General features: G+C 42.0%; 3 protein-coding genes across 4 annotated transcripts in view; 2 read left to right on the top strand and 1 right to left on the bottom strand.

Annotated features, from left to right (window-relative positions):
- The window catches only part of LOC105382411 (AT-rich interactive domain-containing protein 4A), a 28,689-nt gene extending 27,540 nt beyond the window's left edge, over positions 1 to 1,149 (top strand). For both annotated transcript variants that reach the window (XM_048630283.1, XM_048630284.1), the window contains exon 26: positions 181 to 1,149. In XM_048630283.1, the coding sequence (XP_048486240.1) occupies positions 181 to 212 (32 nt within the window). In that variant the 3' untranslated portion in view covers positions 213 to 1,149. The remainder of the gene's footprint in view (positions 1 to 180) is intronic.
- A 6,448-nt stretch (positions 1,150 to 7,597) lies between these two features.
- Positions 7,598 to 19,044, bottom strand: LOC105382350 (pre-mRNA-processing factor 39). Its single transcript, XM_048630300.1, has 15 exons — positions 18,863 to 19,044; positions 18,089 to 18,772; positions 17,806 to 17,946; positions 17,294 to 17,449; positions 16,530 to 16,691; positions 15,976 to 16,101; positions 15,199 to 15,325; positions 14,584 to 14,731; positions 12,410 to 12,560; positions 10,524 to 10,634; positions 9,941 to 10,105; positions 9,381 to 9,601; positions 8,640 to 8,908; positions 8,152 to 8,350; positions 7,598 to 7,963 (listed from the first exon to the last, which is right to left on the bottom strand). The coding sequence occupies exons 1-15, from the start codon at positions 18,899 to 18,901 to the stop codon at positions 7,750 to 7,752; spliced, it is 2,913 nt and encodes a 970-aa protein (XP_048486257.1). The 5' UTR covers positions 18,902 to 19,044; the 3' UTR covers positions 7,598 to 7,749.
- A 1,448-nt stretch (positions 19,045 to 20,492) lies between these two features.
- LOC105382351 (39S ribosomal protein L9, mitochondrial) lies at positions 20,493 to 22,282 on the top strand. Its single transcript, XM_011552214.3, has 5 exons — positions 20,493 to 20,626; positions 20,884 to 21,043; positions 21,132 to 21,301; positions 21,499 to 21,699; positions 22,059 to 22,282. Exons 1-5 carry the CDS (start codon positions 20,555 to 20,557, stop codon positions 22,215 to 22,217), a joined length of 762 nt encoding a protein of 253 aa, XP_011550516.2. The 5' UTR covers positions 20,493 to 20,554; the 3' UTR covers positions 22,218 to 22,282.
- Positions 22,283 to 22,689: the final 407 nt, after the last annotated feature.

The raw sequence follows: 22,689 nt of genomic DNA, 5'->3' as shown, positions 1-22,689 counted from the left end.
TTGCTTTGGCCACTTTTAAATTGAGTGTTGCAAAAGTAACAAATGTTAGCAAGTTTGTGTGTGAAATCTAGTAAATTTTCGCGAATTTTCTAAGGTCGTGGAACGCCATTAAGTTCAATTATCCTATGGTTTTGACGACCCTGTGTCAAATTTTACTATAAGTTGTATTTTTGTTTCCAGCTGTGAAAGCGGCAAAAGCGGCATGCTCTTGATGAAGGGTGAAGTAAGCTTATCGCAGTGCCGACGACTTGGATCTCACACGACAACACTCTGGCTGAGGAGTCTTCATTCCTGGTTCCTGCCCTTACGTTGCTTCTTATTTAATTTTATATGAATATTTTCTATAAAATATCCGTGACCAAAAAATGACACTCTCAAAGCTTTTTGATGGATATTTTTATGATCATTTCTTATGTATACTTATTCAATTATGAAATATTAGGGCAGGAACCTTCGATGTGAACATTCCGTGGACTGACTTGTACCGTTGCGGTTATTCGTTGTAGAATAGCCAACGACAGGATTTCATTTGTTAGAGCGTACTTTGTATCGGTTTTTGAAACGTCGACCCTATAAAAATACAATAGATTTGTTTCATTTTTTGTCGTTTGGCGTTTTGGAAGCCGATATGTATGAATTCATATTATGAGTATGCATTTGTGAGACGAACCAATAACAAGCCTTGGTTGTTGTCAAGTCTCATTTTTAAACGCCGCGCAGCCTGATGGCCTAGTGGGAGTTTTTGCACCGTTGCAGCAGTGAAAACCATACCTAAATTTGTAGCAGTGCAGCGAATATAAATCGCGCGCTGATCAAGGGCCATCTATGATGAAAATGGTGGGTGGCAGGAGTATTGACAGTCATACAAATATGGCGAAACAAAATGAGCGCCATTTTAAATTAATGTATCTTTATACTTTATACCGATAGGCAGCATGTGCTATAAGAATTTGCTTTTAGTTTTTACTTCTAGAACAGTGCAAAAACTAGAATCTATAACCATGACCACAAGGGTTACCTTTTATTTTTGTTGTAAATTTAATGATGAATGAATGTTAGCAATTAACACTCATCATCGATATATCTCCGAATCTTATTTATGTATGTAAATAAACTAAAATAGGTATATCGCTAGAGGTGCCACTCGTGGTAATAGACGCATTTTTCCTGAAATAAAAATGACATATTATGTATCTAGCCTATCTGAAACCTAGTTAAACATTGTGAGATATGGCGTTTCGACTTTCTCCGTGTTCGGCATCATAAGGGTCACAGTGACAGTTAAATAAAGTCAATTTTTCTCTCCACCTTTATTTGCAAGGTGCGGGTGCCTATATAAATAGAGTGAGTCGCCCGCGCGCCTCAGTTGTAATATCACCATGCAGAAATGACTAGGTTTCAGATAGGCTAGATACATAATATGTCATTTTTATTTCAGGAAAAATGCGTCTATTATGTAGTCTGAGCCTATCTGAAACCTAGTTAAACATTGTGAGATGTGTTTATTATCGCATGGTGGAGAGAAAACCAACTGTGACCCATAAGCTACTGATGAGTATATCAGTGGATAAATATTTGAATCTATAAATTTATAATGCATAGATTTCTAGGTAATAGATATACTAAAAAGAAAGGTATATGTATACAAAAGACTTAAGTACTTCCTTATTATTCCTGACTTGTCAGAAAGTTATGGAAGGTATGTAACTATACCTATAGGTAGGTATTTATACATATGGATACACACAGTGCCTCTTCGAAAGCAATACTTATAAGTAATTATTGATCAAAATCTTGTTATTGTCAAGGCAATATTTTTAACATACACTAGCCGAATGGATGGAACCAGTGAAATACTTTGCAACAATATTTAAAAGCTGTAAAATGTAGAATATCGATCCAGGCCGCTGGGGCTCAGGTCAGCACATGCTGACTAGGGTATGTAATTCTGGACTGACCTCAGAAATGCAGCAGCCGACCCTAGAGCCTCGAGGACCTGCTCAGTCAGCCCTGTACGAGGACACGGCCTGCAACACCTGGCGCGGCATCTAGTCCTTGGAACGAGGAGTGGTGCTTGAAGGGAAGATAATTTTACTAAATATCTCAGCCTCATCAGCTACTGGAAAAGATTAGATGAAGGCTGTGACACTGGCGGATAACTAAGTATTCAGTTTTTCAAAACATGATGCAGGTCACTATATTCATATTCTAGATTGACAAGTAGGTAACACACAGTCTAATTTTGTATTCTAACTAGCTCGGCGGTTAACGAGTTCCTGTGCAGTCCTACTAGGAAGGAAAGTTATTTTATAAGCCTTTGCACCGATTTTGTGGGCTACTATCATTCTGTATCATCATGTGTGAATATTATGAGCTCTGGCAGCATTCCTTGGTAGATGACATCAATTAATAAAGATTGATTAACACAACAATAACAATTATAATAGTTGATAAATTAAACCCGGCTAACATGTCTTAACTGGGTAGGTAAATGATCAGTCATGCCACCAGGATAAGTAAAATGTTCAGTACTTCATATGAAAAACATTAACAAGGTCACCTTTAGGTATGTTCGTCAACACTAAGGGCAGGTCTCGGCCAAAACCTTAAGGCTTCGCCTTATTGCAACTTTAAAGGTACGTAGGTAGGTACCTACTTACATTGTTGTAGGTTCGATTTTGAAACCATCAAGTCAACCTGGATAAAACAAAATAAAATAGCTCGATTAAATAAAGATGGTACGTAAAGATGTTAGTTGTACCTGATCAGACCTGATGCAACGACAGCCAACATAGACTCTCTAATCTGTGGAGGCAACAATCATGGCGGCGGGAACATGGACAGTTGGACGAGCCACCTCGAGCCTGACTTATCAATCAGAACTGACAGTTCGCCAACAGCAGATAGCTTGCGGCTATCTATAGGTAAACTTAGGTAGTTAGCTATACCCAAGAAACAGTCCTTGGACATCGATATGACAGTGGAACGGCCAATAACTGTGACATTCTTTAAAACAAAAAGGCTTGTTGTTGTCCAGCTAAGGAAGGTTACCTACTTCAGCGACCTGGTATTGTATTCTGAAAGAACTGCGAAGAGTTAATATTATGACTAATAATTATTACTTATTTAGAAAGTTTTCCGCAAACTCTAATAAATCAAGCAGCTACCACGTCACCGCTGCCCGGTTATAACTCTGTACTAGCTTAGTAGATATATATACCAGTTCTAGCCTTCAGCTAGAGGCCAGAGAGCTCCTAAATGAGATGCGAGTACGAGCATGACACAAGTAATTTTTTACTAGGTAACTAGGTACGTAACTAACTGAAAGATCCATAAAACAGTTGAGGATTACTCAGAATGGAATTGTGAAAACGGCACGTCTGCATCTTAACCAGTCAGTCTAAGTAGTTTCAGCAGATACAGTGTTGAAAAATAGTTATGAAACATTTGCGCCAGAATCGAATTAAAAATACCTTTTCATTAGAGAAGCCGTTTAGGCATGAATAGGTACTTTCACCCTTTGGATTGTGCTCCAAATGATGACCTTCGAAATTCATAGAAATTTAATGACGACTGCCATTGTTTATTATCTAGCCCCGTACATTGAGTAGGGCCGCGGCTACACGTGATGTGATACACAGTACACAGTAGGTATATGCATGTTCCCAGAATAGTGGAAGTTATAATTTTACCAAAAGGTAGTCGTCTCGTGCAAGAGCACCGTTACTCGATTTATTCGATACACAACTAGTAGACAGCTGCTGCGTAGGAGGTTCACGCATTTTTCAACAAAGATCTCGGATTATACACACTCACAATCCACTGGGACATAAGGAAGACAGCTAATATGGTGCCACTCAGAAACCGCGATGACACTCCGATCATGATCACCCGACAGTAGGATCATAATAAATTCGGTAACTTGTGAAGCGGTATGGTATAGCAACAGCGACTTTCACGAAATCAGGAATTAGCTCAGTGCTTTTAGGTTGAACACTCGCCGGTGGGATTCACTTTGCTCACAGCCGAGAAAAGAAAAGACTCAAAGCTGGAATCTGCCGATGTGTCATGACACTTAAGATAGTGTCTGGGGGGTCACTTTATATGACGAAAAACGAACTTTCAGTGCACTGCGGCGCGAGCCGCTCTATCTGTTTGTATGTATTAAACGTGCCGATTGCACGACAGCTCTCGTTCGTTCGTTTCTCATCAGTATAGAGTAACGTTCCTGTACTTACCGTGCGTCACCATTCCCATGAGCAGTCCAATGATCTTTAGGCAGTTTAGAACAAAAGCTGCATTAGACAGTTTCTTCAGCAGAGACATCGAAATAAAAAATTGATTGCACAACTATCCCCAGGAGCAGTCTACAGGTCACTTTGGGGAGTTCAGAAGAAAGCTGCTTTAATAGAATATCCTACCTCAGCGGAGGCATCAAATTGAAGTGCTATAACACTTTTAGAAGCGGTGCACGTTACCCGATTTGTCGTCATCCATGCCGATGCGGCTACGGCGACTGCAGGTGGTTACTCATGCTTCGTTGGTGTGCCCTTGTATGGCTAACATGACCAACCTTGGCAGTAAACGTTCGTCTGCATATGCCAAAATCACTGATGAATAGCGCACGTTACTCGATACCTTCTAAATAAGTCACTCATAATGATGGCTGATGATGATGATGACCGTGCTAGCAATAGTGCAGGCGGTTCCGCTGAGCATAAAATCTCTTCCCAGACAGGGGGCGTTTGGATCTGGCAACCAGAACAGGAGTGCCAGGTGTGCGCAGCGATGCAGGTGGGACAACACAGCCGCCAGGGCAGGAGTACATGGCTGGGTCTATGCAGCGATGCAGGTAGCACAAACCGGTGGCCAGGGCCAGGACCGGGTGTACAGCCGCCAGGGCAGGAGTGCATGGCTGGGTCTATGCAGCGATGCAGGTACAACAAACCGGTGGCCAGGGCCAGGACCGGGTGTACGCTGCGATGCAGGTGGCACGAGACGGCGGCCAGCGCAGGAGCACAGGGCCGGGTGTATGCTGCGATGCAGGTGGCACGAACCGGTGGCCAGGGCAGGAGCGCAGGGCCGGGTGTACGCTGCGATGCAGGTGCCACGAGACGGCGGCCAGCGCAGGAGCACAGGGCCGGGTGCAGGTTACACGAAACTTCAATTTCACCGAATCGGCCTGCCTACCCTCAGCGGGTAGGTACCGGCGGATCACATTACTCGCCGCACATGCCACAATGTCCCAACATACTGAAACTCGGAGCCACGTGCTTCCTGTAAAAAATCCTATGACGGTCCTGGAAAGCTCCTGTTTGTAAAGCCTTACATAAGCTATAATCAAGTGCATTATTGTAATAGCAAAGTTTTTATCTACTGTTATCTAAAAATATTAGAAATTGAGGGTAGAAAAATATATTTTTATTATTTTTTCCTGTATAAAATTAACATATGCTTTACTTAAAGCGGTCATTAATGTAAGTATCTAGCTCAAGCGCCACTAGTAGGACCGGAATATGTGATCAATCATCACCACGACTATTGAATCGGACCCTACTGCGTGGGATAAAAACCCCAAGCGCCGGAGCATTATGACCAGTGGCTGAGCTTTTAAAAGCAGTAAATAATAGCATTTTACTCACGGCTTATCAACTCAAACTTTCGTTGCGAAATCCTCAGCAATGGCTGCGTGCGCAGCAGCCGGCAGGCCCCGCGCCGCCTGGTCCGCATCACGCTACAGCTCCCGGCAGCGAGGACTCCGCAAATTCAATATTATATTTTTCCCCGTCGGAGCGAAGCCGACGAGAACCGTGGCTACATTGAGCCATTTTGCCGAAGTGTTCACTTCAAAAATCAAAAACCAACTGAGGCGCGCGGGCGACTCACTCTATTTATATAGGCACCCGCACCTTGCAAATAAAGGTGGAGAGAAAAATTGACTTTATTTAACTGTCACTGTGACCCTTATGATGCCGAACACGGAGAAAGTCGAAACGCCATATCTCACAATGTTTAACTAGGTTTCAGATAGGCTCAGACTACATAATATATTACAATCTGTTTGTTGACTTATTTACGTATTTAGTTCTGTTAGAATACGTGGTGAATAGATACATCATGTCGGTACAAATAAGAAAGATTTTTTTAATGTCATTTTCTCTGCCTAACAGTGCAATGAACTGAAATTGATCACTTGTCTCCAATTTATCGAATAATTTAACTTATAAAATTAATTAGCTTTGTCGTGTTATTATTTTGAAGTTGAGTTTAACGCGATTAACAAAGTTATAAAATCGCAATACAATAAAATATAAGAAAATATTTATAAACATGCGATGTAGAGTTTGTTAATTGAGTTACACATAATTATTATGGATAAGATATGGTTACTTTTTAATGAATTTAAATATAGGTATGTGAAGATAAAGACAGTTTGTTTTCTTTTGCAGTTTATTTTCTACACTTAAAAACAAATGCAAATATTGCAATAAAGTGCGCCCATTGTCAATGACATCATATTCTTCTACCAATACAGACTTCTGTGTACAATATAAACGCTAACATCATACTATACACAATAAAACCAAACAGGTACTTGGTGTTTGTTTTGGTGCATCCACACAAAGTTCATTTAAAAGTGTCTTACCTCAAGAACGGTCGTGAAACATTATTTGCCACAATAGTGTTATTTCATCTTTTAGAGGTTGCGAGTCTATTTTGCACACTGTGTAGATGCACTTTCACATCGCATTCCGACTGCTTTCAAATTGTTTTTGTATGTGTGTAAAATGTAACCACAACGAAATCTGTGCAAACAACCAATAGGTGGAGTTAATAAAAGAATTATTTACGAAAGTTAATCAAGTCAAATGTCTAATTCATAAAACGACTACCCCAGCCGGTAACTTAACAAAGACATGGTTGATGACTTAGCCTAGCCCACTCTGGTGCAACAAAAATTTTTCCCTGAACGTCGCTTCCCATAATGTCGCTCCTCAACAGACGTCTTACCTGCATTCCCATTACATCGCTGTTCATGTTACTGTTAGTCCCAGAATGTCGCGCTAACTTATGGTACAGTCATGGTTAGTCTTTTTCAAACAATATTTTAAGATTGCTCTCATATTTGAGCTCTCATTTTTCTCATATTGCTCTAAAATTGTTCTTATACAGGGTGTTGCAAAAAAGGTATACTTACTACAAAATTCGTGAAAAAAATTGTTAATTTTCCATAGAAACTTAGTTGATCACGTGACTTATTACTATGGAGAATGATTTTTTTTCGCGAATTTTGAATTTCGGGCTTAGATATAACATGCTGCACTTGTAGGTTTCGGCTTAGTATACCCTTTTTGCAACACCCTGTATAATATGTATACAATAATTAAAATAAGAATTCAATAGCGTTATTTATTTGTTTTGTATTTCTAATTATTATAATTTTTATGAAAATTCTGACTCTGACAGTACTGATTCTAACCATAAATGTGGCGCGGTGTGCCGGGAACCACTGTGAAGCGAGGAGCGAGGTATTGGGAATTGAGGTAAAACGCAAAGCGACATTATGGGAAGCGACGTTAAGGGAAAAATTCATCTTAACATCTCCCGCTAGTTATCATAATTTTTGTCCGACCGACAAATCAACCTTTTCCATTTACACTCCGTCACAAGTTGTTACATCACTAAACAAACGTTCGTCTATCTCGGAGGATGGAACCTCGGGGCGCGGGCCGCGAGGCGCGGTGGTCGCTAGTAGTAGTTGGGGTACTGCGGCCAGCCCGGGTGCGGGTGCTGGTAGGGCCCGGGCGGCTGCTGGTACCCCCACGGCGGCGGCTGGTAGCCCTGCGCGTAGTTCTGGTCGTATTGAGGAGGCGCGGCCGGCGGCTGGTAGTAGCCGCCTGTAGGTGCCGCCGCGGCCGAGTTGTTGGTCGTGGAGGATTCCTTCTTCTTCACGTCGGTGGGCCTGTGGAGAGGGTAGTGATTTAGTATGTTTTTCTGGGAGCAACGTTGTGTTCTCGTCGAAACACTTGTATATTTTAATCAATAACTTCAACTGCATTCTTTTATAATATTTCATGTTCTAATTTTGTTGATAGTTTAGCTTTTTAATTGATTAGAATCAATCAAATAACTATAGCGTCCAACACTCACGCAGCAGGCGCAGGCGCGTCATGCTTCTCCTTCCTGGCCCGCTTCCTCAGATGCTTGGCTAAGGCCCGCTGGTGCAGCGCCGCCGCGCGCGCCGCCGCCGCGCCGCCCAGCTCCTCCGCCAGCTCGCGCCGCCGCCACGCGAACCGCGCGCTCGCCTCCGCGTCCGCGCCCTCTTGCTTCTCGTAGGACTGGACTAGCTCTGTGGGAGAGATGATGGGTTAAGGTGATTAGTTGCAAAAAGGAAAACTTTAGACAGAAAATATATCAAGCATTTTGTCACATCAAGCGACGGCTTCGGAAGATTTAAGCGTAATTGATGTAAGTTTATTACTTATTTATAATTTATAAAGCCGAAATAAGTCAATGTTATCCAATAATTATTTGCTAACAAGTAAAAAATATATTTAAAACTCGCGATGTAGTTCTTGAAAAGTCTTACTGACTGATCAAGTTGCGCCTATAAATATTATTATCGTCAAGCAACGTACCTTCAAGCTCACTAAACGGAGTATTAGGCGTGTGCAGCGCCAGATCCAACCGCTGCAAGTGCAGCCTCTCATTCAGCGGATCCTTCGCTATCGCGTCATCCAGCACCTTCCTCGCTCCCGGCGCGTCCGCCCGCACGTGGTACAGGAACCGCGCGTATTTGATCGCGAGCGCTGAAGCGATGGACTTGCTCTTGGCGGCCGCGATGTACTGCTCGTAAAGCTGGACACATTTGTCGTAGTCGCCGCGCCGCCGCTCCAGGTTCACGCGTCTGTCGAGTAGAATGGGATTGTTAAAAATTACCTCGTTTTTAGGACGCTACAAATAGATTGTGAATAGCGCGGATATTTTATAAGGTACACTACGATTTGTATGCATTTTTTTATTTCGAACGTTACTTCAGAGAGCCTTATCAATATCCCGTACAAATCCCGGTGAATCGGCAATCTATCGATAATTGTATCAAAATCATTTAGGATCTCTGTTATGTCCTAGGTCGTTTGAGGTTGTTTGGAGGTCGCAATAGTCTACATCGTACCTATCAATTTATTTCTTGTTTCTGCGAAGGACGAATATTTAAGAATTCTTGATACCTAAGATTAGAGAATCTTACCACTTTCCGAGTATTTGAGTCCATTTACCGCTATAGATAGAAAGAATACTATTTGTACAAATTTAACAAGTTGTACCTAACTTATTTAGAGTACAAAAGGCCGTCCTATCAGCTAGAGACAACATCTCACCGGTACTGTATCTGCACAAGACTCGGCTGCTGCTTCTCGGCCCTCTCCAGTATCTCGGCAGCTCGCGCGTCGTGCCCGCGCGCCTCCTCGAAGTGCGCCCAGTGCAGCGCCAGCTCCGGCTTGTCCGGGTGGTGCACTGTGCAGGCTCGTTCTAGCACGGAACGTTCTAGAGCGACGAGCTCGGGGTTGGTTTCCGAACGCTCCTCGAGGAATTTTATTAGCTGGTGGGGAGAGAAACTCTTGATTTAAAATTATTTATTTAGCCTAATAATATACATGTGAAAATTGTGTTCTCATTAAAATCGGTGATACGACTAGCGAAATATCATTTGAATAAAAATTCATATAGAAAGTGAAAAATGCTTGCTTGAGTCATTTAACTACCCTTTTGGGGACAGCCGGTAGCTGCTGCATATTGCATGTCCTCAGGGTCCTTAATGCACTCAATGTTAGCAATAATTAAAATTACATTAGTCAAATATGCAATCCGGTATTTGTCCGTAGACTTTGCAGGTTTCTTCAACTATTCGCCAGCTTACACTAAAGCAACCTTCACTCACCCGCATCCAAAACTCGTCATACAGCGCACATGCTATCAGACACCGCTCGTGCAGCACGAGCGCGCGCTTGAGCGACCCGTGCTGCTTCTCCCACTCCAGATACGCCTTCCAGTTCTTGAGCTGGCACCGCTCTAGGGGCTTCACGTGGAAGTAGGGGCGCTTTATCTGTGAATTGAGGGGGGATTTAGTTGTTGACTTCACTTGGTTGCATGTACGGTATACTGAATTAAAAACGGAAAGAGGTGTACAATTTAAAATCAAATAAGCACATAACTTTTGAACTTTCGTACCCGTTTTGCCGATTATAGGAACCGGAACGTCTAGACATAGAAAAATTGGGTCGTAAAACTACATGGTACATGAAGCAATCTAAAGTCTGTTTTTTAACATTCTGAACGCAAGGTAATCTTTCTATTGGCGGAACAATTGATTGTTGATGAACCGTTCAGAATCTGACAATTTAGTATCTGAGATTAAAAAACAGACTTTCCGCGATGCAAATTATACCTAGAAGCAAACGACAATATTCTATTGCACAATATGTGCAATATCACAATCAGAGGCTACAACAGCTCATACTGACCCCCTCCTCGAAGGTCCAGCGCGCGGCGACCTCCTCGCTCGTCGCCTTGTGCACCTTGCGCCGCGCCGCGATGATGCGCTCCTTGATCGCCTGCGCCTCTTCGTCGGATGCCTGCACAAACAACATATATGGGGTTAAAGTATGGTATGAAAGGGAACCCGAGGAAGCCCTGGGTAGTGCCGAGTATGGTAGTGACCAGACTTCTAGATAGGGTCGTTACTTTCATACAATTAGTACACTGAAAAAGTAAGGATCTGGGCGTCGATCACGAGTGCTGTCAACTCAAATCGCTAGCATAATTCGATAGCAATTTATATTACAAGTGACTACGTTGGCGCTGTTCTTTTTCCATATGTTTGTCGTACAACGCTAACGTATTGCCACGTTAGCCCGTGATAGACACAGTGGTATTATAATAGTAACGACCACTTAGTGATAAAGTGCCCATAAACTATCCTGTCATAAATACAGGGTAGTTTATGGGCATTTTATCACCCTCGCCCCCCCACCTCGCCTGACTCTCACTACTACAGATGTACAAGCGACATGACTCACCACGTGATCAGGCGGCTCGTCTTCGCCGGGCGGCAGGTCCAGCGCGCCCCCGCGCCGCGCACCTCACCCCGCACCTCCCCTGTCTCTCATCGCTACAGCTGTATAATCGTTTGCAATAGAATCCAACAATCATGTAAACAAATATGGCGGACTGACATTGACAGCGTATTGTTTATGCCCATAGTGATGTCATAGTGTTCTAATTAGATTAAATATATAAGCCATAGACTATAAAATAAAACTGATTATATATAAAAAGTGTTTATTAAAACAAATTTAAATCTTCGTCTTCGTCATCATCACTATCAGAAGTGTCGCCGGTGACCGTAATTATAAATGGAACCACTGTGTCATCGCTTGCCGTGTCTAAAATGCCGTCGAGCTTTTTCATTTCTTCCTCTTCCTTTTTTCATTTTGATTAATTATATTAAGCTCTTGAATTTTTTTTTATTGTATTTAAATAATATTAAATTAAAATAATTTATTAAATTAAAAATAAAAGATAACTTCAGATTACGAACAACACTAACTTTTCAATGACTTAGGTGGAATTTCACCAAACGCTAAACGTATTTAGTAGCCTGTCAAACGTCTGTCAGTTACTACAAAATGTATTTAAAATTTGATTTAAACACTATTTTAAATACGTTTAGCGTTTGGTAAAAGTGACCCTTATAGAGTTCGATGAGTAAAAAACTAAGATGACAGCTTGTCAAATACTTCGAAATTTTTACGTTGCAAATGTTTTAACAAATTTAACTTATAAATACAAGTTAAACCGTGTTGAAAATAATGTAAAAACAATGGTGCGTTCGTTGAAATCAGACTATGTTCATAATTGCTCGTCAAATGTATGTGATTACGGAGTAATCGTGACAATTTGGTTTGTTTACATGATTGTTAGATTCTATTGCAAACGATTATATACGACTTGACTCACCACGTGGTCGGGCGGCTCGTCCTCACCCCCCACCCCCCGCACCTTGCCTGTCTCTTTAAGTCTCTTATCGCTACAGCTGTCTGTAGAGACTCACCACGTGGTCGGGCGGCTCGTCCTCGCCCGGCGGCAGGTCCAGCGCGGGCCCCCCGCCGCCCCCCGCGCCGCGCACCTCGCCCCGCACCTCCCCTGTCTCTCATTGCTACAGCTGTATACAGGGTGTTGTAAAAAGGGTATACTAAGCCGAAACCCACATGTGCAATTGTGCAGCATGGTACCTATATCTAAGCCCAAAAATTAAATCGGAATTTCAAAATTCGCGACTATGCTGCACATGTAGCTTTCGGCTTAGTATACCCGTTTTGCAACAACCTGTATACACGACATGACTCACCACGTGGTCTGGCGGCTCGTCCTCCCCCGGCGGCAGGTCCAGCGCGGGCCCGCCCCCGCCCCCCGCGCCGCGCACCTCGCCCCTCAGCCGCACCAGCTCCTCCTTGCTGACGATGTTCTTCACCGACTCCGACATCACGTGCTCTTGGAAACTGGAAGGGAAGTTGTCATGAATGTCATGTCAGATGTAAAGGTGGGGTTTTTACGATGACATGACGTTGAAACCATTGGAAATCCTACTAAAAGGAGGCATAGAAGAGAAGAGCTCACGATAAATACAAAAACTTTCGTCAAATGTGTAAAGCGTGTGACTATAATATCTCTACACCATTGACATATATATTACTAGCGTAAGGACAGGGCCTCCCACTCAAAAAATGGCACCCGCGCGTTGGCCCTAAAATCGTCATTTTAGGGCCAACGCTCCTCAGTCGACAGTTGTCTGTGGCCGAGAGATGGTCTTGTGAATCTTGTGATAAATATGTAGTTGTGTTGTGAAAGGCTGCAAAAACCATTATACGAAGGTTAAAAAGAAACATCGAATATCGTATCATCGGTAATTACCATTAAATTAAGTAATAAACACATTCATCACGACCCATTACGTCCCCACTGCTGGGGCACGGGTCTCCTTCCAATGAAGGAAGGGTTTAGGCCTAGTCCACCACGCTGGCCAAGTGCGGGTTGGTGGACCCCAACACAAGCAAGCTTGTGCTGAGAGAGTTGTCGGGTAAGTGGGCAACCCGACTATCAGATGTTTTCAAGCCGCCCGAAGGCCTCTGACTAGGCTTAACGACTGCTACCGAAGCAGCAACCGGGACCCACGGCTTAACGTGCCGTCCGAAGCACGGAAGCGTCCAGAAAAGCACCACTTGAAATTGGTCACCCATCCAATGGCTGACCGTGTCAGTTGTTGCTTAACCTCAGCGATCAGTTAAGATCACTGAGGCCCGCTCGACTACGGACGCTACACACATTATAAATTGATAATTATTTTACTACCAAACTCTTCAATGGCCGCGCGCTGTAACCTTGTACGGACGTCATTTTTTGTTGACTATCCTCCGAGAACATTTTCTTGTTGCACACACTTACGTTTTGGAGCGTTATTTTTAGTCCATTTGTACGGGACGCTCTACAGGTCTACAGCCCAAAACAGATTTGTCTTAAATTATTAATATGGCGCCTGCAAATAATAAAACAATGTCCGGGACAGTAAATTATTAACGCACGTACAAGGTTACGTCGTCAAGATAGTTGCTAGGCACTGACATAGTTCAAACAAATTATGACAGATGACAGTTATTTTGCTTGTATAAAGTAGGTTTGAGTAAAATGTTCTGAAGGGCCTATCCTTCCTTTTGAAATCATTGCTCTACACATATCTAATCTATCGCTTTGGATAGTGGCAGTGGGAGAAGGGGTGATAATGCATCTTACATGTCGAAGTGCTTGGTACATCCGACCGTGGGCTTGCCACTTCACGTCCACCTACCATCCGAGTGGAACTCGAGGAATGTCACTCCAGCTTTACGAAAACTATGCAAACGAACTTGCATCGCGATAGAGCTATGATTAGCAGCGTCGGAAATATTATGGCTTTCGAAAAGCTAGAGTGACCTTCCAGGACTCACGGCTCGCGCGTCGCCCGCCTCTGTGCTGTAGGGAACAGGGGTGATGCTCACTTGTCGAAGTGCGTGGTGTAGCCGAGCGTGGGCGTGGCCAGCAGGCGGTCGTAGATGTGCGTGACCTCTGTGCTGTAGGGAACAGGGGTGATGCTCACTTGTCGAAGTGCGTGGTGTAGCCGAGCGTGGGCGTGGCCAGCAGGCGGTCGTAGATGTGCGTGACCTCTGTGCTGTAGGGAACAGGGGTGATGCTCACTTGTCGAAGTGCGTGGTGTAGCCGAGCGTGGGCGTGGCCAGCAGGCGGTCGTAGATGTGCGTGACCTCTGTGCTGTAGGGAACAGGGGTGATGCTCACTTGTCGAAGTGCGTGGTGTAGCCGAGCGTGGGCGTGGCCAGCAGGCGGTCGTAGATGTGCGTGACCTCTGTGCTGTAGGGAACAGGGGTGATGCTCACTGGTCGAAGTGCGTGGTGTAGCCGAGCGTGGGCGTGGCCAGCAGGCGGTCGTAGATGTGCGTGACCTCTGTGCTGTAGGGAACAGGGGTGATGCTCACTTGTCGAAGTGCGTGGTGTAGCCGAGCGTGGGCGTGGCCAGCAGGCGGTCGTAGATGTGCGTGACGGCGAGCGCGTCGCCCGCCTCCGCCTGCCACTTCACGTACGCCTCCCACAGCCGGTCCGAGCGGAACTCCAGACCGCACGCCTCTGTCGGTGGGAGTAGGGGGTTTTAGGATTGAATAGGTTGATGCTTCTTTATCGGTATCGACAACAAATATCCCGATACTGTCATAGCAGTGATGAGCTACGCTACAGGTGATAAAAGGACTAAAAATAATTCATCCATAAATAAGTGATCAGGAATCCGAATTATCCATATTTGAGGCATTATGTAATAATAAAATAAATAATAATAAATAGTCATTTATTTCAGGCTAGACACCTACACACACACACACACCACACCACACCACACACACACCACACCACACACACACATCCACCACTTCTGTAATAACACACATACCATGAGCTATACAGTAAATAAATATACATTTAGAAACAGGCATTCAATGGGTAAACATTCGAGAGAATTTAAGCCACTTTTATCCACGACACATTCTAGAAGACGTGTTATAAATTAGAATAAAAGAAGAAATATTATTTTCACTCACCGATGGCGCGTTCGTACTGCGAGCGGATGTACGCGTGGTCCTCGCCGCGCGTCGCTTTTACATGGTTCAGGTAATGAATCCACAGGTCCACTGACAGTGGGATGGCTTTCAGCCCTCTTTCCAACACCTGAAACATTCAGACGGTGAGACAAGCCCAACGGGCGACCGAGTGGGCCGCGAGCGACGCCACTGAAGCAAGGGATTCAATGTATAGCATTTATGTCTCATTCAATTTAGATATGTATATAAGTGGTCGGGCATATTACACCTGTTCGCTCGCCGCGCCGCGCCTCCCGCCGCCGCTCTTCTGTTCTAAATGCCAATGGCTATAAGGAAGCCCTGTAGGGTCCATGTTGCCATGGATTAGTTAGTTAATCTTAAATATATCCACGGTCCATTTTGTATGTACTTAAATAATATACATGGAAAAGTATAACAATACATCATGCGTGTACAAAGTATCATCAATATAAGCACTACACTATAATAAAATATACAGCACAAATGACAAATCACTAAAATGAAATTGTAATGAAGATAATAAAACACTCCAGTGTCGGTCGGCTTTGTGTAACGAGCATCGCGGGCCTCGACGCACTGTTGGGAAAAAAAATAGTTGCAAAATACCAAGTTATGAACTAAATCAATTTAAAATCCAAGAGTTCACATTAGACATAAAGTATTTAAATGAAAATTATCATTCAGTGTAGTATAGAAGCCTTACCAAACTGACCAAGTGATCTTAAATATTAGGCATTTCAGTGGCACGGTACTTACGTCGAGACACTTCTTTTTACTTCCTTTTCTTTTTTCGTAGTCGGCGTACTTGCGCCAGTAGCCGTAACAGTACGGATAGTGGGACAAGAAGGCGTCATACGCCTCGCGCGCCGCGTCCACGTCGCTCTGAAGACAACGCAACACACTCAATGAGACATGTACTCAGTCTACGGAAAATATCAATGAGCGTCAGTTTATACATCAGTTGGCCCTTGCCAATCGTCACTGAGACTCGGTGCCTAATCGCTTCATAAAGCTGATTAAGTTATTAGCTTGTGTTTTCATCATATTGTACCTAACTTATCCCACTTATTTCCTCTTTATAGAGTAAAGATTTTATCTCACTTTTGTTTTGTCTTAATTTATATCTGCAATGTGCGTACCTAGAACGGGGCGCAATGCAATCACCTTTTCGTGACGTGACGTCGCAAATTTACCGTCGCACTTTCTCTCAAGGCCGCGCGATATGATCGAGCGCAACGTAAAACTTTTTCTCATCTTGGGTCCCGTGCTAGGTAGCTGTTTATGAATAGAAATAAGTAGTGGCCACTCACCTCTTGGTCGACGTACTGCAGCAGGTAGGTCCAGCCGGTGAAGTCGGTGGGGTCGTCGTTCACCACCTTCCAGTACTTGTCCAGTTCCGGCAACACTTTCTTCTTTGGCTTCTCGTCTGTTGAGGACCTCTTCTCAGCTGGGATCGGCTTGCTTTCGCCATTCTACGATAAATCAAATAAAATTTCGTTTATACGTTAAATTAAGTGAAATGTAATGAAATCGTTTATTTTTTCGATGTAGAATATTAGAATTACTTGTCAAAAGTCATAATCTACCACCAAGTGATTTATATCATACCTATTCTACTACTTTGCATTACTTTCTTCAAGTTAATTAGATTCACAAACCTATTCAATACTATATTTAGTACTTAACATACATAATATTAAGTATGGATGAGACTTGTTAATGCAATTATAATTAGTTTTTAACTGCATAAAAACAATGGTAATAAAATTACCTAGCTATAAATATACTTGCTAAGCTGTTAGGCATATTTATAAATGTTTATTTCCTATGACCAGTTGGTGTAGTGGTTAGTGACCCTGACTGCTATGCCGAAGGTCCTTGCTTTGATCCATAGCCGGCGCCGGCGCAGATATAATATGTTAAGACAAAATACTTTGACTCGATCTTGGACGTTCAATGTGTGTTGTTAGTATCATGGAATTGTTTTTGAAAACATATTGTCTTTTAAAGTGTACTCAACTCGTGAGTGACATTCTGTAAATAATAAACATATATTTAAATCTACAGTACATACCTTAGCTACAGCAAGCTTCTTGCTGGCGGACTCGCTCTCCGAGGTGGGTGACTGGGGGTCGTAGTCTCCCTTCTCCTCGCTGCCTTCTGGCTTGACTCGTTTGCGGGACTCCTTCCCCTCCTTCTTGGCTGAGGGCAGCTCATCTTCTGACACTACCTGTGATGCAGAATAAATTTTGTGAAGGCAAACTGCAGTTATAGATTGAAATCATGATATTTGACTCTAGTGACATCAAGGCATAATCAAAAATCAATGGTGTCAATTTTATCAGCATCTGATAATAAAATCGTCGGTGAGAAACAGAAAGACATTAGAGAGTTAGTAGGATTTGTCACTATGGACGAGGGATTAGCCAGTCTGAACAATATCAATCACTGACTTCCTAGGGGGTACCGGAATAGGTAACTTGCGGACTCCCTTCTATAATTTGAACTTATCCTTTTGATTTATGCAATCTACCAAAAAATATAGAAGCCACCACTCATTATGAAACTGTTTCTCTATGTATATACCTCAGTATCAGCTGGCAGGTCAGCAGGTTTGGGTCCAGGCAGTTCATCATCAGACACATTTTCTGCATCCTTGACACTCGGCTTCTGCACTGCCGGCAGCTCGTCCTCAGAAACCACTTCTGTTTCTTCAGCTCCACCCACCTAAGGCAAAAAATACAGTAAAATTCATGTCTTTGATGGAACTGAACAAGAATTCAACAAAATTATTATGCTTTACATAGACCAAATTAATTTAATAATCCACATAGCTAAAATAAATATCTACACAGTTTAAATTACTGACCTCTGATTTTATTTCTTTTTTAACTTCAGATTTGACTGCTACAGCTTCTGTTTTTGTGACAGGTGATTCTTTTTCCTCTTCTTTGGAATCAACTTCTTTCTTTATTGTTATCTTTACTTGTGATTCTTCTTTGTCAGATTTAATTTTCTCTTCCACATCCTTCACCTCTTGTTCAAAACCCTCTGTAGTGGTATATCCTATGTTAGCGAAGTTACTCACATCATTTGAGACCTCACTTTCAGGCTCATTGTCAGTCTCCATTTTAGCTGGTTGACTCTCAGACAGATCTCCGTCAGTATCAATAGAAGGTCTCTTGCTAGCAGCATTGCTGTCTGTGTCTCCTGCTGCGAGCTTGTCCCCGTTTTCCCCCATTTCACTCGGTCGAGAGTCCGCGTCAGACAGCAAATTATTCATAGAGTCACTAGGGTACTGATTGGCGTTGTCTCCAACATCAAATGAGTCTGTGTTGAACCCCTCGGCGTTGTTCTCGAGGTAGTCGCCGACGCTGCCGGCGGACAGCTCCACGGCGTTCAGGAAGGCCTGGTTGGACGCCGACGACTCGTCCACGCCGACCGCGTCCACGCTGTTGAACTCCCCCTCCGTCAACAAGTGAGATAGACCGTTGGAATTCTCATTTATGAGAGGACCTTCATCGGTGTCCATCGGCCCGTCGGATATACATTTCTGAAATGTGGTATTTTGTGTCAAAATCGCTTATAAACTCTTATCAAAGGTTAGATAGGTTATTGTAAAAGAAATGGAAAGATAACTTACCTGCAGTTCAGACTGAGCGTCAGCCACTTCCTCATCCATTTGTAAAGAAATTTACCACGCTCACGATCGTTAAACTAAGTTGTATTGATCAAATAAATTCACACAATCACTAACACAATGCTATTACCCGTGAAACGAAAATCGAAAATGGCGTTGATTTTGATTTCATTTCATAACAAAATGGCCGGTCGAGTCTTTTCTCCTGTCATATCAAACCAACGTTGGAAAACAATGATGATTAAAACATAAATATATTTGTTCAAAATGCACCGTTGTATGCGTAAAATTATGTGTACTTATTTTGAGCATTTCAAAGGTTTTTTAAAATGTATGATTCTGCTGTGCGTAAATAGGTGCAGGATTCCTTCAAGGAGGATGGCATAGGATCATGGATCATAGGGTGGTGCATTTGGATGTGCAGGGATATGAAACCGGCATCAGCCTGAGGATACCAATGTGATTAATCTTCTAAGCTTGCCGGTGCGGTGGTGTGATTACAAACTGTTACAGTGAAACTATAAAGTCCTGAAATTAATGTTTGAGGAACTAAAATTTTCAGGAGCCTGGCACCATTAGAAAAGAAACATAAAAGTCATAACAATTGTTTATGTCAATAGGCGGTTGGCTGTTTTTTTGAATTTTCTTATTAACTATAAGGATAATCTAGATAAAAGCAACAATTTACGCTTGGTTGCAATTAGGAAGATGAAGAAAAATATTCGTAGTCAAGCTAGTGAAGTTATTTATCGAGTTTTAATACAATGTTTAGCGGAACATCAAGCTGGACACATTTTGTCGAATTTGGAGGATGTTTACGCTCGTACAGCGTCTATGACGGGTATGTAGCATTGTACAAATTGTAATAACTCATTTTTTATTAGTACCAACGCTTCATTTATCGATAAACCTAGGTTTAGAGCCCAAGTCGAACATTGTTTACATACCACTGATTGTAGGTTTCATCTGGTTTCAGTTGAGTCAAACCTTAACATTTTGATACTTGAAGATATATTTTTTGTTTACTTACTAAATTCACATTGTGTGAATTTGGGGGGCATTGTAACTCAAAAAGATTTTTTTATTTTATTTTATAGTTATATCGGACCAGCGTGACAAAGAGGGCAAAATATGGAATATTTCTAACTCCTGGAAGAAACAGAACTGGCCGTCCAAAAAGAGAAATTGATGTCTTTACTATGTGTGCCCTTCGTCAACAGATCCAGTTTTTTTATACAGTTGTAATAACGTTATCTAAATAAATATTTATTGGTTTCACTATTAGCCTTCATATTAACACCATCTAGCTTGTATAAGAGCTTTTTTGTGGATGGTAAGTTGTTTTTAAAATACATAAATAGGTAGGAAGTTAACAGCAAGTATCAAAGTCTGTTATGTTTCGCTATATAGGGTTGCTACATGAAAGATAGCAGTGCCCTCATTTAATTTCAGGACTTTATAGTTTCACTGTACAAACTGATTAGGGGTCTGCGTGTCTACGATTAAAAGTTCCGAATGCTGTCACTTGACGAACCATTGACGAACGAGTAACGACTGCATGAAATGTCAATCATATGTCAATCTTATGTCATGTCACCGAACTCTGTGGTTTGTTGTGGAATGGAAAGAAAAGAAAATAACCTAAAACATTTGTAATTTTAAATTAATTTATTTAGATTTGTAAGGTGTGCAATTATGTTTGGCATACGTGCTAATATCACTAAAAGTGTTTCAGCAATCACTGATATATTGAAACTACAGACACGGGTGTGTATATAAAATATTCATACTCATTTTCAGGAACAAACCTTCTCTCTGCTATGCATAGATAGTATAACATTTCAATCCAATTTAATAATACGTCTGGTCTATATAAATAAAAGTTATTTGAGGGCCAATTGCTTTTATTATCATCAGCCCGTTATTGGCTACTGCTATACATATAGGCCTCACCCACGTCTGAAATTGTGAATACATTATTAATAACAACAGTAACTTAAAATTTTAATATTCACATATTTCAGAACACATTTGTCTTGAAAAGGAAATGGCCTCCTCCACTGCATGGTAAAGGTGGTAAACCATCCAAACTAAGAGGAAGACATTTTGTATATGATCTAGTTCAAGATACCAACATTCAGAAGAAGCCAGATATCAAAATTATTTTGAGTCAATATGTTGATGGTAAGTTACCTATTATACTTTTGAGCATGTACTTATTCACTTTTTATGTGTATTTTGTTTTACAATTATTAACAATATCATGTTTCAGGGGTTGGTACTGTTGGAGATGTGTTGTCTCTTCGTCCAACAAAGGCCTACAAAGAATTCCTCATGCCAGGTCTGGCCGTGTACGCCAGTCCGGAGAATTTAATGAAATATCAAGTAGATGAAAGCAAACCCAAACAAGATGATACTTTCAGTTCACCGTATGTGCAAAGGGTAAGTTTTAATTTACCTAGATTATTATTGTTTTTAAAAAAATACCACTATACTCAACAATCATAACATGCAAAGTATAAAAAATATATATTTAAAACTTCTAAATCTGATGTAATTAGCAATGAGCATCATAATAATACTAATTTAAATGTATAACAATTCCTGAACTCAAACTGATAAAACCTGTTTCTTTTCAGACTATGAACTGCTTATCCAGACTAGTGCTGCAAATCTCAATGAGTAAACACGAGCCGTGGACATTGGAGCCGTGGCACATCCGCACATCATTCCGGAAAGCCGGCTTTGTAGTTCCAGAACATGCCATAGAGATGCCTCCCGCACAGATCAAAGGACCAGACCCTGACTTGCAGGAGAAAGAATTCTACATTACTGTTACAGTAAGTAATAGTTATTGCCATTAGCAAGCCACTGTACGAAAATATGATTGTGAATAGCAGCAATGACATATTATTATTATCTTTTCTAAACTGTTTACCTCTCAAAGACTCAGATACCTTATAAATACATATTAGATTTCCCTTTTTTGGCAGCTGCTCTTATCAGAATTTTGATAATTTTATTTTTTATACATAATGTGTACTTATAGTAAATAAGAAAATCGACAAGCTAGTTCATCACAGTAAATTTGTAAATGATGTCATACATACCTAATGCTGCTAATGATTCTATCTAATCTCTATTCTGGAATGCAAAGTCTCTTTAGGCGTTTTATTTATACCTACACCGTTAATTCCAGATAAACAAGAGAGAGAAGGTGAACGTCCGCTGCCGCGTCCACCACTGGGCGACGGGGCTGGAGCGGCTGCCGTGGGCCGAGGCGCACTGGAAGCAGCCGCGGGACGCGCTGTTCCCGGAGCAGGCCGCCGTGCTCGACGCCATGCCGCTGCCGCAATGAGTCGAGTTATTGTAGATTTATTGTATTATGTAATTGAAATTAGGAATAAAGTTGGTTTAGTGTAATTATTGAGTTTCGGTCTAAATGCGGGCTTGGAGCGCGATATAAGTATTTTCTAAAATACGCTGTGATTGGTTTAATGCGCATTAAACTGGTTTATCGACGTAGATAATGTGTGTAGCAGGGACTGGAGAGCCAACCTAAACTTCACAGTCTAGCACACCATGCTACAGCCACTGGCATGGCAAGGAGAATATGAGTAAGACTTGGGAGTAATAAGTACAACGCGTGTTTTTTAGCAGAAATAATTAATATTCTAAAATAAACTTTATTATACTTACCTAGTAACGATAAAGAATATTCAGTAGCTAATGAGCGAGATAAGTAGGTACATATGTATAACTATCACAAGAGACATGAGACAAAATAAATGTATTATAAATTTATAATAGAGGTACAGCTTACAGTGCAG

This window comes from Plutella xylostella, chromosome 25 (genome assembly GCF_932276165.1).
Source record: "Plutella xylostella chromosome 25, ilPluXylo3.1, whole genome shotgun sequence".
NCBI classification, from domain to species: Eukaryota; Metazoa; Arthropoda; class Insecta; order Lepidoptera; family Plutellidae; genus Plutella; species Plutella xylostella.
Note: the sequence above shows the minus strand (reverse complement) of the source record. Positions and strands in the feature narration are given on the sequence as shown.

Bases quoted from the DNA above. Each gene is read 5' to 3' on its own strand.
- LOC105382350 (XM_048630300.1), bottom strand. From the start codon at position 18,901: ATGGATGAGGAAGTGGCTGACGCTCAGTCTGAACTGCAG. The intron at 16,692-17,293 runs GTATGTACTGTA...GATTTATCGTAG, and splicing joins AGAAGCTTGCTGTAGCTAAG to AATGGCGAAAGCAAGCCGAT. The intron at 7,964-8,151 runs GTGAGTGTTGGA...CCCTCTCCACAG, and splicing joins GACGCGCCTGCGCCTGCTGC to GCCCACCGACGTGAAGAAGA.
- LOC105382351 (XM_011552214.3), top strand. From the start codon at position 20,555: ATGTTTGGCATACGTGCTAATATCACTAAAAGTGTTTCAGCAATCACT. The intron at 21,044-21,131 runs GTAAGTTACCTA...ATCATGTTTCAG, and splicing joins TTTGAGTCAATATGTTGATG to GGGTTGGTACTGTTGGAGAT. The intron at 21,700-22,058 runs GTAAGTAATAGT...CGTTAATTCCAG, and splicing joins AATTCTACATTACTGTTACA to ATAAACAAGAGAGAGAAGGT.